This window comes from Taeniopygia guttata, chromosome 1, assembly GCF_048771995.1.
Source record: "Taeniopygia guttata chromosome 1, bTaeGut7.mat, whole genome shotgun sequence".
Lineage (NCBI taxonomy): Eukaryota > Metazoa > Chordata > Aves > Passeriformes > Estrildidae > Taeniopygia > Taeniopygia guttata.
The window spans coordinates 77,281,380-77,299,196 of NC_133024.1; the positions used below are offsets into that span (position 1 = coordinate 77,281,380).

The 17,817-nt window shown below is 37.8% G+C and overlaps 1 protein-coding gene across 5 annotated transcripts in view; it reads left to right on the forward strand.

Annotated features, from left to right (window-relative positions):
* Positions 1-17,817, forward strand: part of PCCA (propionyl-CoA carboxylase subunit alpha) — a 268,217-nt gene that overhangs the window by 130,460 nt on the left and 119,940 nt on the right. For all 5 annotated transcript variants that reach the window (XM_072931572.1, XM_030276646.4, XM_072931569.1 and 2 more), the window contains 2 exons: positions 1,168-1,278; positions 9,960-10,062. In XM_072931572.1, coding sequence (XP_072787673.1) covers positions 1,168-1,278; positions 9,960-10,062 — 214 coding nt within the window. The remainder of the gene's footprint in view (positions 1-1,167; positions 1,279-9,959; positions 10,063-17,817) is intronic.

The following is a 17,817-nucleotide window of genomic DNA, read 5'->3' on the forward strand; positions in this document are numbered from 1 at the left end:
TAATGCTTATGAGCCAGTGTTATTGTATTTAGTCATATTAAGATGGAACTCTTCTGGCTCATCAGAGTTTGTTTGATCTCTTTCTAAAATTGAGAAGAGAATGGAGCTCAAGATGGTGGTTTTCTGACCTGTAATCTTAAACTTTCCAGAGATGATCTGTATGCCACTCTCAAAAGAGAGTGTACCTTTTTTGAAAATTGTTTGCAGTAAGAAAATACTGTAAATTATCTAGACAATTTTTTTTCTCAAGGATTGTTTTTGCACCACTTTTTCTCTCCCACCTTCTCTAAGGATTTTCTTGTATTTAATATTTCAAGGAAATGACTTTTAGTAACCATCATATTCAGTGCTAAACTGCAAGTACTTCAGCAAAGTGCAGTTTAGCATTAAGTCACTAACTTAGTTACACAGAAGTTATTAAATTAAAAACAGAATCATTTAGGAGATGGAGGAGACAAGCTGAGAAATAGAATAAGAAATAGATGAAAAAATGCAGAAAATATGAAGTTGCATAATATTCAAAAGAATTAAAGGATAAAGGTGTCTCTAAAGCTTCTATGATAAGTAATTTTAAAATAAAGCAAATCATTTTTGTGGGCTATATGCCTAACAGAGTCACAGAGTGATGCTAAAGGGGAACCAGGGTATTCAACAAAAGAATTGACCAGGCAAGGTTGGATAAAAGTACATGTGGAGGAAGCAATACATTTCTTTGTTTTGTGAGTTACACAGGAGTCTCTTACGCATTACAAATGATAAAAGTGGTGTAAAATGATACATTAAGTGGTAGAAGTTTTTACTGTATTTCATTACTGTGATTGGGGTGTAACATGGTGCGTATTTTCCATTCAGGGTTCAGTGGGATTGAGCTAATATTTACTGTCATGACAAATTTGTTATTTCCAAGGAGATGGCTCTGGTCTTGCTTACATCTTCTAGAACTGAACTAAAGGTGTCTTGGTTGTGCTTGCTGTCCTTAACTAGTAGTTTGAATTAGGCTTGATGAGGTAACAATTTAGATTGTTTACTTTATAGTTAAAGTGTTTAAAAGGGTTTTGGGCCAGGAGTGAAATAAAAGTGGTAAATCTGCATTTGTGATTAATATTACCTGAAATCTGTGATTAATATTACCTGATTTTGTATTGATTTGGTTTTTTTTGTTTTCAGGTGTGGCTCACAATATTTCTTTACTGCGAGAAGTGATTGTCCACCCACGCTTTGTTCAAGGAGACATCAGCACTAAATTCCTTCCTGAAGTCTATCCTGATGGTTTTAAAGGTTTGTTCCATTTGGAAATGTTTTTTTTCTTAAGTGGTGTTGTTTTGATTATTGCTTCTTTATATTTTTAGGCTGACATGCTCCTGAGTCTTTATTTTTTCTTCAAATATATCTGTGCATCCACACAATTAGTTTTTAAATAATGCATAAAGTTGAAATAGTCAACTTTTTATTTTCAAGAAGGCAAAATACATGCTCCTAGTGATAAAGTAGTAAATGAAATAGACCCAAAGTCAAGAAAACCATATATAGGTCATATGAAATATGTAATATAAGCATCAGTTCAATTCTGCTATGCTATCATGCTTCATTACTTCTACTGTTAACTATAGTTGGATAAGTTTTCACTCAGAACTGTTGCTTCTTCATGAAGTTGGTGTATCACCTTTAGACTTGCCTTTTGGCACCCTATGGTTTCTCTATAGGCTTCTCTGGAGGATCTGGCATTTTATCAGAGTATTTCAGTACCCTGGTCTTAATACTCATTGCACACAGTTAATGGGCATCATTTTAAAATTGTTAACTCATACACTAGGTTAATATAAACACAAATGTGATTATTTATTTACAGCATCTCAAACTACTCAAAAATGTTTACCAATCGTTTCTAGAAAAATGTGAGAAAACAAATAGATTGGTTTCCTTTCACAAGAATCAGGTTTTAAAAGCTTGTCTTCTCTCTTAGCTAATCTGCTGTAGATGCTTTCTTGACCTGTGTGGTCAGACTCAGTTCTTCCATATAGGTCTCTCACCTCAGCTGGCATTCACCAGGCAGAACATCTTTCTTATTAAAAAAGACAGTATTTATAGTTCATCATTCATGGGTCCTTTATGAATCCTGTGGAGATTCCTTTTCCCCCATTCATCATTAATCCAATGTGGCAGAATCCTCATCTCACTTTGGAGGCAGCACTGCCAGATTGGCAGTCACTGGACATGACTGGCACCTTGCCAAATTCTAGTCTCATTAAGGAGCAGAACAGATTTTTCTTACCTCAGGACTCAGTGTGTGAGTGTGGGGATGACTATTCTTTGCACCAGAACTACTTGATATTGTGATGTAATTGACAACCCTGTGTGTGATACAGTCCTACATGTGGGATTAATGCATCCTGCTTGTTCCTGGCTCCTGACTGAGACTACAGGAACAGGTGTTAACCACCTTGAGTGGCAGCGGGCTTGCCGTGCTTCGAGCTGAAAAGTTCCTTTGTTGTTTTTGCTAGGGGGTACTTAGCTAATCTTTGGGTAACTCAGCTGGCTTTCATCCAGCAGAGATTCCAGGGTACTCTGCTCACCTGCTCTTGAAGGCTTGGTGCTGCTGTAGCTGGTCTCTCTTCCTTCCCTGACAATTGAATACAGAATCTTCTGTCTTGTCTCTCTGATGTTTTTGGGACTGTTCAGTCATTTTTCTGAGTAGATCCAGATCTCTAAACGACCATGAAACTTGCTTTTTTTTTTTTTTTTTACTGTTGCTGCTTTTGTTGGGGTGGTTTTTTGTAAGTTCCAGGGTTGACTTAGCTCATGAAGAAAACTGGTGAACTTCAGGAGATGTGCAGACTGGGAATGGAGAAAGAAGGCAAGGAAGCAAGATGTTAGAGTCCCAATACCATATTGTGAGAAGGCTGCCTCCCCTGGCATATAACTGGGAACAATAAAAACATAAATCAAACAGCAGTATTTTATTACAGATTCTTGAAGATCTGCTTTTGTTCTGGTCACCAGAAGACACAACAACAGTTACTGTGACACTTCGTAATAGAAACTAATGATTGGCACACATAAAATTCCTAGCCTTTTTTCCTGCTGTATGAAAAGTCTTGCTCATCTCCTTCCATGTATCTAACACAACCACACGTTAGCCTTCTTAATTATAGATAAAGAAATATATGATGGCATTGAACTTCAGTTCAAGAATAGTTACTTGTGAGTAGTGATTAAAAGCTCACCAAAGAAGCTGCAAGCCCTTTTAATGATGTAGTTTGCACTGGATCAAATCCCTTATGCTTAAAAAAAACTGATGACTTGAACTTGAGTATAATTTTTTAAGTATCCATTAAAAAATATTTCTACAAATCCAAGGTCTCAAATGAGAACTGTTAAAGCCAAGCAAGGATGGTGGGCACATGACGGGTAGAAGCGCAACAAGAGAAGCAAAGACAAAAATTAATGTATATGTAATTTCTTTAATCATTTAAATTAACTTTTTAATACAAATACCCATGGTAAATTTGCTAGGAGGATAATTTGAAAATTAATTAGCTTCATATATCTTACTGTTGCTTATAGAAGATGAATAGCTGTAGAAAAAGAGCTGTGACAATCTGAGAAATTAGAGCAATGTGTAGCCAACACAGATCTGGAAATATGTAAAAATATGTGCTGCTGTTAACAGTAGGAATCCATACTAGAAGTGTTTTAAACTTGGGAAACTTAAGAAATAAAAACATTTCAATAGAGATGTGTGTAATATTAATGTTCAAGCACAATCCATTGTATTTCTTTGTAACCTGTGCAATTGCTACTACAGTTGTTGTGATCTACGCTGGTGATAAGTAATGAATCTGAGCTGTGTTCTCTCTGGTGACTGCATGAAGTACTGGCCCATTTTGTATGTGCATTTTTCTTCAAGTATAAATGTTGAGTTTTAAGAGTAAAATAAGAGATTCTTTGTTTTCCAGTCTGATTTTTATGAGTTCCATTATAATCCTTTATTAGAAGACCTTTACTCTAAGTTAAGAACTTAGATACTTAAGATACAAGATGTATCTTGGCTAGTTTTCCATTAACCTAGTTGATGCTCTCTTCAAATTACATGTAGAATGGGCATGTTTAGTAATTTTCATAATTAGACTTTAACTCTTTCTTCCCATCTTTAAGTAAACATTGACCACCAGGAGTAGTTTGTTTATTGTAAGTTATTTTAAAATAATAGCTGTGCTGAAAGTAACCTGTGGGAAAGCAGCTGCTGTCATGCCCTTTTTTGTCCATGTGAGGTATGGCTGGCTGGCAGTAGATGAGCTGGAGTGGGTTGTTGCTCTGAGCACCCATGAGTGTTTTGGGAAGCCTGTGGATCTGACGGTGGCCGCGGGAACACTGATTCGGTCAAGTGGCACCTGTCATAGACTGGCCTCCAAGCATTTTGCTTACAGAATAAAAATGTCTGCCAAGCATGCAGGAGTCAGATGCACTGTTCTTCTACAGCCTCCAAACAACCGGGAACCTCTGTACTTTCTAGTCTGCCTGATGAGAAGGAAATTTACTGTGTATTATCCCTATTTTATAGGCACAGACAGTGTATCTCTGTTTTCACAGATCCAGGAAGAGTCTTGGACAAAAGATAAAGGATGTTTAGGTTAGTACCCTGTTCATGGGATTAGTCATTGTGGTTCAGTCTGTTTCACAGTTTATATTTTCCTAGTTTTTTATTTAAATATTGAGATTTTTCTTCTTCTTGATATTCCACTCTTTCTGCTTATTAAAGAATGTCTGAAATCAGTCAGATTGGGAGACACATCCTGTGCCAATGAAAGATGGGTGGGCATTTTCCAAGAGATTATCACAGAAGTCATCCCAAAATACATGAGAGGGAAAAAAAGGAATAATTTACTTTCCCTCTTCTAGCATGTTTACCTCATCTGAATGGAGAGGAAGAACAGAATTTCTTTATATTTCTAATACATAAAGGAATAAAGAGGAAACACTTCTCTTCTGAAATGGCATATTGGCTCCAGAGACTGTGTATGAGGTAAAGACTTTTAGATATGTTGTGTTTATCATAATTATGTGGGTTGGATGAAATGATTACCCTCCTTAATACTTATTAAACCATCTCTGGAATACTGTGTCCAGTTTTAACCCCCTCATACATGTAAGAAAGATGGCAATAAACATGAGTAAGTCTAGTGAAGAGCCATAATGGTGGTGATGGGGTTGGAGCAGCTGACCTGTAGGGAGAAGCTGGGAGAACCAATCTTGTTTTGCCTGGAAAGCAGAAAAGCTTAGGGTGGACCTAAGGACAGCCTTCTAGAACCTCAGAGGGGGGTTCCCAAGCGTATGAAGCCAGGCTCTTCAATGAGTTGCACAGCAAGAGCCAGGGGTCATGAAATGGGGATTTTAAAGGTGTCACTGCACAAACCTCTGAGCAACCTATTCTGAATTTGATGTTGAGATTGCTTCCTCGGGAAGAGGACATGCTGAATAAACTTGGGGCCTTTCAAGGTCCCTTCAGCCTCAGTCATTCCATGATTCTGAGTGGAAGTGCTTTGTAGGTGAATTGGGACTGCAGATTGACGTCTGGAGGCTTTTGCCATTAGTAGGAGGGGGAATGCAGCTTCCCCTGTCTGTCACTATTAGAACATGCTAATTCCATTCATTTCCTCTGCATTGGAATCTAATATTTATAACATTGAGCTTTGTTTTCTGCCTCAGCCTACTTGGTATATGTGCCATCTGTAATGACTAACTTCAAAATCCAACAGGAAAAACTTGAGATAAAACAGAACCTAGCAATGTTGTAAACATTACCTACATTGGTGTTGATCTGAATAATGCATTGCACTTTTAATCTTTCTCATTATGCTTTTAATTTTTATTCTTCCCATTCAGAAAACAGTCACTTTTCAAATCTTAAGTAACTTACTGGGGCACATAACCAGGGTTTGTTTGTTTTGTTTTGTTTTTTCCCTGTAATTGATAGTAGGAAACATGTTTCTAGGACAAAATGCAAATGAGACTGTTATGGGAAAAATGACCTTTATGTAATTTAATTTGAAGTTGGTTATGTAAAGTAATTGCATGAACCTTTTTGACTCAGCTTGGGGGATACTGGGATAATATTGATTTAAGCAATCATAACATCAAGGAAATGAGAGAGAAATACTTTTTTTCTTCTCTTCCTTCCGACCAGGGTTCTGCCATTTGGTAATAATAGATGTGTGCGGTCTAGTTTTAAGTAATACTACTTAAACAGCACTGCTTCCACCCCTTTAGTTGTGACTTAATTTTATAATCATTCTTCCTGTTTTGCATTTGCCTTATCTAATTCAGCTGATAATTCAGTGATAATGCAGAAGTTTATCCCAGCTTAAATAGAGACTTGGGAACTGCCAGTTTCATGTTTTATTGTGGAGGTGAAGTTTCTGTGTAAGCCAGGAGTCTGCAATGATGAGAGCAGGGAAGATCAATGGTGTAACTTCCTATGTTGGAAGTTTGGGGACCTTTGCTACTTACTCATTTCACTCTCTCTCAAGGAAGCACTTGGACAACTGCTCCAGAGGTAGCTTTGTTACTCTTCAAATAAATCTGTATGGTGAACGTGAAGGACTGTGTTGTTACATCTTTATTGATGGTGAATATTAACTTAGACACCCCACTGAAATCCCGAGGAGTAGCTTCTGAAGGGAAATAATACTTGATGGGAAACAAAGGTATTACTATCTGGAACACTGGTGTATTTCCAAATATAGTAATGTAACTGTAAATTTGACTTCAAAACTGTTTAGAATTCATCTGAGCTAGCAGCAGAGCAAAAGCAGACAGCAAGAGAAATGGGACTAGAGTTCAGGGAACTGAGGCAGTATTGACAGCAGTCTGTCCTGTGTAATAAAATTAAATTGCCATCCTTAGGAAGCAGCCTTTAATCAGACTTCTAAGGTATGCCTCCGAAGTTATGCTAAGGACAGTCTGTGGTAGGGCTTTATGTTTACTGCCAGACACAAAAACCTAATTTTGCTATGTTCCTGTTAACAGTTTCTATTATCTCCCAGAAATCCTACATTGGATATACTACAGTCATAACTGGTTTTCTCCTTGCCACAGCTGGTGTAAATAGTGACAAAGGGATAATTATTTTTTTCGTGTTGGCAGTGATGAAGCAAATGTGATCTTGATCAGTTAACTGGTTTCAACTTACTGACCTTTGTTTGCTGTTTTGAGTTTGATTCTTATTGAAGATACAGGAAGAAAGTAGTTTTTGTGGCACAGCGAGCTCAAAAGTAGTTACTTCATCTAAGATGGAGGCCATGCAATAAAACCTTTGAAATGAGACCTTTCCAGTTTTACCTTGTTCCTTTATTTAAGTTGGTTCTAACAGTGTGTGTTGGAGCAGGTGGGAGCATGCAGTTTTGGTCACACACAGTCTTGTCATGAGTGTTGGGCAGGGGGACTGAAAGACAAAGGCTTTAGGGCAGATTCCTGATGTGCCTTTAGCTGGGGCATATAAACAAGTCATCAGTTTTAGATTCAGTGTTTTGAAAAAGTGATCTCAGTTTCTTCACTGTGTGTAAGCATTGGGAAAATTGGCACATTTCAGATCCAGATAATTGATGTTACTGAAATGTATTATTAGATAATTACACACATATATGTGTGTGTATGTACAAATAGTACAAAAGTTCACCGCTTTTTGAATCTTGCCTTGCAATCAGTTTTTCTAGTAACTGGCAAAGGAAAGATCGAGTTTGTTTCTGAAGCCAGGTTCTAAACCTTTCAGCATTTATATTTCTGCATGTGTTTGTTGAAGTGAAGACAGCTTCCATTTCAAGGCAGATAAAAAAATAAACACTGAGCAAAGGAACTTGCAGTAATATTCAGGCAGAATATGCTAATGGGGGACTAAATTAAAAAGAGATTCATGCAGATTTCCTGAGTTCTGTTATTTTAAAATTTACATTATTTGGTCTGTGATAACTTCTTTGTACTGTTAGCTGGACTTTAATGAATGTATTCCCATCACTGTGGCATGATTACATTTCTGAGTTGAACTCTAACTAGCCTCTTTACCTAACCTTCTTTAATATGCCCAGTGGAATGATGGGTCCTGTTTTGAAACTGTGGCTTTGTTGTTGTAGAGTCTTCTCCAGTCCTTTACAGAAGTCTCCATTCTGGATTTTCTTCAGGATCTCATTAATCTTATTTTATTCTGCTGATAAAAATTGTCACTGGCTAGTAACCAGTACTGGGGAATGTGAATTTACATTACATAGCACTGAGGCCGTGGGAGAGTGGAGGTATAGAAGAGATCTGTGTAACTGTTTGTCTGCTGCAGGTCTGGAAGCAAATGTGTCTCCCTGGGCAGAGTTCCTCTGGGAGATAGAGCCATCTGAAGTTCTTGCTCCATCCTTTCATGTGAAATCTGTACTTTTTCTGGATAATGGCATTTGCTGTGATATATACACATAAAGCGCTTTTTGAGAGCGGTGTTGTAACTGACTTCAGCGAAGTCTTTCAGTTCTTTAACTTTATTGTGTAAACCTCCTCTCCTCTTTGTGAAACGTTCTTGCATTCACTTGTCAAAAATCTTTCTCATGGATAAAGTTTGCCTCTTCCCTTCATGACAATTCAGCTTTGCAGTTCTTGTCCTGTTTTATATCAATTTTAACTTCCTGCCTTATAGACCAACTACTTTGTCTTTTTGTTCTCTCTCACAGAATTATAGAGGGTTTTGGGTTTCAAAGGACCTTAAAAATCACTTGGTTCCAACCCCCTGCCATGGGCAGAAATACCTTCCACTAGACCAGATTGCTCAGTGCTCCATCCATCTTGGCCTTAGGACTTCCAGGGGTTGGGCATTCATGCCCAGACAACCTGTTCTAGTGCCTCACTGCTAAAGGATTTCTTCCTAATGTCTAATCTAAACTATTTTCATTTGAATTAAATAATGTTGATTAGTTGTCCTTGTCCTTTACCTATGTGCTCTTCTAAATATTCTTTCTCCATCTTTCTGGCAAACATCTTTCAGGTACTGGACAGCTGCAGTTAGGTCACACTGAAGCCTTCTCTTTTCCAAGCTGAACAATCCCAGTTCTCTTAGCTGTTCCTCATAGGAGAGGTGCTCCAATTTTCTACTCATCTTGGTGGCCCTTCTCTGGAATCTCGCATCATTCTTGGCCACCTATTTGCCATTGTTTCATACCAAATCTGTTGTGTGATTTCTGACCTAAAGATGGGGAGGGCGGAGTTCTGTTACTGTGCTCTTTCAGCCTGTTGAATGGACAATTGAATCTCTATTTAACCTTTACTTTCTGGAACAAGACCAGACTGGGAGAAAACCTGCTTCCTGTCACCCTGGTTATATCTTTTTGCCAAATATTTTCCAGGTTGCCTGCCTTAGGATTATAGACTGCTTGGAGCTGCTTTCTGCTTCTGAAGTGTCAAACATTACTTTGACTCCATTAGTTGTGAACTAATGATTACATAAATACCTAGGGCTGACAAGAAGCCTTATCCCCATTTTTGGGTTTATATTGTTGTGCTGTCACTTTTGTTTGAAAGATCTGTAGCCTTTGCTTTGGATAAAGTACTGAGAGTGTTCTATATTTTGAGTAAGTTCTAATGTACAGATGGATTCCTTACCAGCATGAGGCACAATATGTCAACCAGTGACATTTCAGTAACGAAAACAAGATGCTGCAGCATCGTTCAGTTTCTTTTTTTTTCAGTTGTCAAATTGTTTTTAACAGAGATACCAGTGTTAGCAGTTGGGCTGATTTGTATGAAAACATGCAATTTAAACTCTGAAACTCAGAGCGTCTGCTATGCTATGCCTCATCCTAATTTAGAGGGAAAAAAAGTAGCTTTCATGCATAAGGACTGAGCAGTGTCTTTACTGGTAGTTGTTACTTTTTGTGTCTGTGTTGGTCTGTGGTATCAAATTTTTTTTTTAACTCTCTTCTGAAAACTAGGACATGAGTTGACAGATCTTGAAAGAAGACAACTACTGGCAACAGCAGCATCTTTGTACGTGGCTGAACAACTGAGATCGCAGCGATTTTTAGGGACTCCAAGGTAAGTTCATTTCTAGGAATTCAGATGTGCTGATGTATTTCGTTAATGGCATCTTCTTATGCACAAGAATAACTGGTGAGAAACTGCATGGTTTCTTAATATAGTCTGTTTTTTCTAAATTCAAATGAGTTGTGGCTTACATTTCCCTACTCGCACAAGTCATACATGATTATTTTTATTCTAAGTATTAGCAAACTAATAGGCACAAAAATGTGTTACAAGCCAGTACAGTAATTAATGCACATCAGGAGTTTCATTAATGCAAAATGTTGCTGCATTAGTAACTAAGCACAAATTGAGCATCACAGATTTCCCATGTGCCCATTTGAAGCAATCTAAGCGCTTTGGCATAATATGAATATTCAGCTACAGAGCTTTAAAATATTGTAGATTTGTGAGTAATTTGCTACCTTGATGAAGAACCTTAATAGTTTAGAGTCTTAATTCAAGTAACACTTTTAGAATGTAAAGGTGGAAGGTAATTGATGGAAGAGTCAACATCTTGCTTTAAGTATGGGGATTTTTGTGCTTTTATTCCCCCACTCCTTCATTTTTTTTTTAATTGTAGCTACCAGTAACCTAGACAGTACTGTTAATTGTCCAGCCATTGCAGTAGCCCACTCAAAATGCTAATTCACTTCTTTGGCTTTTTTGAACAGTATGCTTTTTTTCCTCAGATATCTTGCTTTTCTTGTCCTCTGGCCCATCTCTGTCAGTGCCTTGAGACCTTCTGTTGGAATTAACTGAATTTATGAGGCTTGTTTGTGTAGTTGGTGTTAGCAATAGTTGTATTACAGGGAGTCCTGACTTCAGCATAACTTTCCTTGCCTCATGTTTTGTAATGTAGTTGCATATATGTTTGTATGTGAGGGAAGTCATAGTGCAGGATAGACATTCACGTTCCATGCCAGTGGTTTGACAGCGTATTCTATTACTGATTTTTCAGTGGTCAGGAATAAATCAAATGTGGTTTCAAGAAGTCTTTATTTTCATTTGTACCCACAAAGATAATTAGTACCATATGGTATTAAAGAAAAAGAAAGAGACACTTAGGGCAAGCATAACAGCTTTGTAATGTATAGCATATGCAGGACTGGGTCATTGCTTGCCTTATGCATCTGTAGGGGAAAGTAAAGCACCTTTTTATTTCCTTCTACAAGTTATATCTTCCATAGTGAATGGCATAAGGAGAAGAACAGACACTCAAACGCCACTCTAACTTAAAAAAAGATGGATCAGAGAAAATGAGGAGGAGCCTTGACTGTAGTTTATTTTACTGGGCAGCATGGGAGGTTAAGTAATCTGGTACTACTACAGAGAAGTGATGGATTACTTTGTACTTAGAATAAGGATAGGAATTGTTAATTTAAGCAGTGATGATCAAACTGCTATTGCATTCTCTGCTCTGATTTGTGATTTTTTCTCTTCTCTGTAAAATGCTCTAACTAGCTAAAAAGAAAAGAAAGGAATCAATTTTTTGAACAGTCTTTCAATGTTTTGTTTCTTTTGCAAATACTTTTTTAGTACCAGGTGTCTCTGTATCTTAATAGGAAAGACACATACGACTATTTTAACTGAGATAACAGAGATGTAAATGAAGTTGAGCAATCAGATATGGTCACCCATTTCTTTCTCTGCTGTGTTAGGGAAACAAATACACTCCTGCTTTGAAAAAAAGTTAGCTCAGCTTTGGAGTGCTAGCCAAACTCAGTCACAGGTATTCTTCTACCATGGGAGGAGAAGGCAGCAGAGTCTGGTCACATGAAAAAAACCACACATCTGTAAAACTAGATTAAGGTAAGATTTTTCAGATTTTAAATGGTGAGGCTAAGAAATCTTTTCAGTGCAGAAGAATCACTTTCTCTTACCGTGATGGCGTGTACTTATGAATCCTTCAGAAGTCAAGCCTTGCCATTTTCTCCAAGTGGTGGCTGAGTGTGGTTCTTAGTTAATGTCTCATGGTTTCAATACATACTGTTAGATCAACTTGCTTTAAATGATTGCAAAGCTGTCTGAGGCCAAGTAAGGATGAACTAATGCAAAAATGCTTACTGGTGAGTAACTTCTGAAGAAACCAAACCTGATAATGATACCCTTTCCCCAAAGTCATACAGATTGTTCTAAGAAAAAAGGAAAGAAGCAAAGGCAGAATGAGGTTGAAGGACTGTGCAGTGTCTTGGACAGTGTTCTCCATTCTTTAGAGCAGTTAGTGGACTCCCTCTAGAGGGGACTGGGCACTGTGGAGCATATGAGTTACTACAGTCCCAGCAAGGATTCTTCGCCATGTCCTTAACTTAACCAAACTGTATCTGACTTGTTTGTGACGGTGCCCCATATTGTGGGTATTTTTTAATGAGCATGGGTGTGGCCAGAGAAAAAGCAAAACTTTATTCATACGACTCTGAAAAATATTCGTAAACAAAAAGTTCAGAGTAGGAACCATATATAACAAATCCAAAAGACCAGTTGTGATCTTGGGTGCAATCCTCACTATGGCAGAATTGGGCATTTGGAGTCTGTGTGAGTTTTAAATCCATGTTGGAGGATGTGAGCAGACTAGACAGACTTCATGCTCCAAAGCTGATCTGTGACATTTGGACAACTGGTTGGTTTGGACAAGTACATTGATACGTTGATCATCACCTGCAGAATTTCAGCTCTCTGGCACCATTTATGTTGACAGCATTTTTTTTTTCATCTGCACTGAAAGCAATTGAGCAAGTCTTGTGCAAAAAACTACTGAAGAGTAGTATTTTGAAATCATACAATATTTCTTCTAAACTTGTCACAGCTGTTAAAAAGACAGTTTTCTGCTAAACTGAAGTTATATGCTTAACTTTGCTTTTAATTTGTTTTATTTTCCCTTTTGGGAGCCATATTTATAATATTCATTCTTTTCACAACTGCAGGGGTATTTTATTTTCCATTTTTTCCCTGGGATTTATTCAGCCCATGATCAGGGTTGTTATTCTGGTCAGATAGAAAATACCATGCTTGGAGCTCTTCACAGTAGTTCCAGCTTTCACTCTCTGGGTTACCAGGACTGTAATAATATGAAATGCAGCTGAGCCAGATTAAGGAATCTTGTTCCAAGCTGCTCCTCCCTTGCTCTCTGTCTTTCCTTCTCCTCCCCAGGTATGGAGGTGTGATTTTGTGTGTAGTTGCATTCCACTCTGGTTCTGCAAAAATGACCTATGTTAGCATAGAAACGATTTAATAATAGTTTACTTCAGATCTTTGTCAGAAGCAGGTTATTTCTGACAAGTGAAATTGTTCTGGAAGAACTACAAGAGTGGGGAATGTGTAGCAAGAAGGAAGATGCGAGCTCATAAAAGGGAGTCAGAGGTGGGCCTTAGCTCTTTTCTACAGGTCAAACTAATAACAGCCTCATAAGGGAGATTTTGCCATAACTGATGATGTTTTCTGAGGTGTGTCTGGAAAATATGTATTTTGCAGTCCGCTGAGTGATTGAAAAATTAGCTGTAAGGATCTTGCTGAAACATATTCTGATGACCAGCAAGCTGTTTCCACCTTTGGCACCTAACTTCCCTCAGCTAGTTTCAGCCAACCTGACCTCTGTAGTGGCAGTTTTCATTGCAGTAGGTTGGCTGGTGTTGAGGTTAGCTCAGGTCACAAGCCCAAGGCTGGTTTGCCTTTTCTGTGCCCAAATAAATGGTGTTATGATTTGGGTGGAGCACCCACAGGTGAGTTTCCACTGTCTGTGTTGTTATATAGTGCCCCTGGCCTCATCAACAGTCTCCTAGAACTAACTTGCCAGGCTTTAGCTAGAACAGCTGTTGGAGATCCATGAATGCTCAGAGTTACAGGAATATAGGCATTTACTTTTGTGATGTGATCAAGTATTTAGACCATTTTCTCTGTGTGTGTGGTTTTTTTTTTAGTTTAATTTAACTGGTTTTTATTTAACCCATTTTCTTGGGAAAAATTGGATGTGGGATGGTTTTGTTTTTTGGGATTCTTCCTGGTTGGGGTGGTTTTTTGAGTATTTCTTTAAAGATTTGCTATTGGAAGTGTTCTGTATTTTGTGAGCTACATACTAATGTGAATATTTCACTGTGATATCCAGATAATAGGGGCACATATTTCCTACAGGAAAGATCCATGGATGATTAATGATTGTTTCATTGTTCAGCTTTTAGTTATTTTACCTAGGACTTTTCCTACTTACTCCATAGTCCACTTTATTGTGAAACTGGTGCCACCCACAGCTGCTGAACAGATTTACAGCATCTAATAAAACCCCAAGGTCTTCTAGACAGAACTTGATCTTGTTTCAAGTGGAAACATATTTTGGCTGAAGTGAATCCAGCTTATTTTATGTCTGTTTGATGTAGTTAGTCTTTGAGACCAGAAATGATGTTGGACAGTTGAATCTTCACATTTTGGCTTCAGACTTGTTTTCATTAGTGGGTTGGGAGGGGAATAGGAGAGTGTCTCTCCAGGTGTGGCTACATCATGCTATCTCATGGGTCTACTAATGTGATGTTTATACTTCTATACCCAATTGCATACAGCTCTTCCTATGTGTTGCTTGTGTTGGCTGCTAAGTGTATTTTCCTAATTTTTCTATGGATTTTACCCTTTCATCATTTATGACTTGGAAAAAAACCAGTGAGACTGCATGCCCATATTACTTGATACTACATACAAAAAGATGGTAACACATTGGAAAATGTTTTAAATTGCAAGCAAGAAAAAAACCCCAAAAAACTAAAGGCTTTTCTTGCTTGTGTGTTTAATATAGAAGACTGGATTGGGAGTCTTGATTCAACTGTTCTTGTGGGACCTTAGAGAAGTCAGTTGAATTTGTCTTGAGTTTACAAAAAGACAAAGTGGCCTTAATACTTTGCTGCCCTTTTGAGGTTTTGTAAATATCTGTTTATCAACATGTATGAAGTATTTTGAGACCTAAAATGGATTATGCTTTCTAAGCATAAAATAATATTTTCCCAGGAAGGAAAGTGTATAGTGAAAAGTTAAAATACAAACAAGTTTTTGTCAAGTTCTGAAATAGTTGGGCTAAATTTTTGTTTTCAAATTCTGAAATGCAGGGGTCCAGTGCAGTGAACATAAAATGGTTGGTGAATGGCAAGAGCAGAAATCAATTTATTTAGCTTTATGTTTTATGAATTATTCTAGGTTCCTGTCTGGGTTGATTCAGTACAGCTATATTGATGTTTGCCTTGCCATTGCTTGATTATAGGGCAATGAGGGAACTGCTCAGAGAGCAGTAGAGTTCCACACCTCTCAGGCATCCTTGCTCTCACAGAGACTGCACCTATTACCCTGCTGGAGTCTGGGACAGAGCCAGCTCTTTGTCAGCCTAGGGTTTCCCCATATGGAAGGATGGTCAGCTGCCCAATAGCAGAGCTTTTCTGGCTCTCCTGCACTGCTGGAGCAGCACAAAATAAGGTTATATTACATTAATTTTAAAAAGAAGGAAGATGATGTCAGGAAAATTCACTGGAGTCATCTGAACCGGCCTCTTGGAAAGGGAAGGAGTTCTTACTTTTCAGCACAGGCACTGCTGAACTATATAAATTGTATTATGTGAATTTAATTTTTATTTCTTCCCTGGATCTGTAGTATTAACACGAACAGTTATTGCAAATGCAGCTAAGCATGTATACTTCCCTCTATCCTACAGATACCCTCTATATAGAGATAAACTGCTTTGTTTTCACTGGTATGGTTGATCAAGTCCACCCTACTTGTGGCTTTCTTCATTCCCCTGCTTTGGAGTTATGCAGTCATCCTTAGCTCATGAAAACAACACTGCCTTATCCTTACTGTTCTGCTCCCCTGCTCAACAAGTAGAGCATTCTTCCCATGGTTTACTGTTAGGCCTTTGAAAGTCTTTGGTATGTTTGTGTAACTACTCCAACTTCACACCATTATTCACTGTGTGGTCCCTTCTTTTGCCACAGACTCACAAGGCACTAAGACCCTGTTCTCTTTTTCATGTGAAATCCTTGTTTATAATGAGCTTTTTCTGGTTGTGGTAACCCTCTTGTCTCACTAGTTGTTATCTAATGTTGTTCTTTTGACCTCTCAAAAGCCATTACTGTATTTTTTTTGTAATCTTGCTTAATAACTACAAGACCAGATCCCCTATATAATATTCTAGATGTCTTTAAATCTGGTATTGTTTACTCTTCTTGGTTGTTCAGTTGCTTATCACAGAAAGAGAATTATATGTGCTAGAAACGAAAAAGTAGCAACAAATATATGAAACATGCATTTTTTGCAGGTGGGAATGAACTTCTATGGAAAATGTAAAAGTTGGAATGGGATTTTAAGGTAGCATTTATGACTCTACAGAGTGTGTATGTATGGTATTTTTTTCTTTGATTTGATTAAATTAATGCAATCAGATTGAAAACGCGGGTGATACAAGGTATTTCTATGTTTGCTTGAAAGCACAGGCATTGTTCCATATGATTGCTAAACATCTATTCCAGGAACAGAGCAGTCTGTCATGGGAAGTTTTCATAGCTTGTCATCCCTGTCATTTGTAGGGAAAAATGTGTTCTGGGCACTCAGGAATCCACACTTGCTCAACCTTTAGAGTTGCTAACCATTATGAAATCATTACGAAGATAATAATTACTTAAAGTTTGAATCTCCGTGAATATCTCTTGGGAAGATCCCCACATCTTGCTGAGGTGATTGCTGGTGGGAAAGGCTTTCACTGAAGTAAATGGACCTGGCTAAGTCTCTGTTTATTTTTTGTTTTCACCATGTCTTCTGGGAAAACAGCATCTGCTGTAAGAGCTTTATAGCTTCTGTAGCTACTGTTCACTTAATGCTGAAACTTGAATTTGCATAATATAGACATGTGAATGTTTTCTATTGTGCTGCCAAATTCCTGTTCCTTTTTTAGTTGTTCATCTGGCCCTTTTCTCATCTGTGCTTTGCTTATGACCTTTTCTGTAAGATCCTCTCTTTACAAGACTTCTCTCTATTTAATTTACTTTGATCCCCTCCATAAGCCCAACGATTATTTCCTCTCATGCAGGTTTACACCTCCTAAATCTGTTCTTTAATATTTGTCTGTGTGTAGAATGTGTATGCATGAAACCGTAAAACTAACAAGATGTGTGCTAATTGCCATGTGCTCCCTGGTCATTTCACAGGTATTTTTAGGATATGCTTTGTCTTCCTCTGTGTATTTTACTTGGAGTTTCCAGGGGCAGAAATGAAGTTGTGTAGGATAATTTTATGGAAGGGCAACATTTTTCTTGACTTCTGGGGTCTCTAAGCTCAGTAAACACATCTGTCATTGCATTTGCATGAGAAGTTTTGCTGATATTTCTTTTCTAGGATTATTAAAGATAAGCATGACCATCAACACCTGACATTCTGTAGTTCCTTGAGGCACTGGTTGTGTCCTGCTGTTTGTGTAGTGTACAGCTTATTCTGGACACTGTTGCTGTAGAAATGTTGTCAACAAAATATATGGGAAACAAATCTCTCATTCAATTTTATCTGCATATTTTCACATGTATGTGTCTCGATTTGTCCATTCTTTAGCATGCTTACTTCATTCATGTTCACAGAGGCTGTAGTTAAATACAAGATACTGATTGAAGGGATAGTTAATTAATTTATACCTTTGTTGTTGAGTATTACAATTTTCAACCATTTCTTTTCCCTTTGATTCAACTGCAAAAGTGGGATGGGACACAGAATAGCCTCATTATTGTAGGAGTATTTCTCTGTTCCCTGCAATGA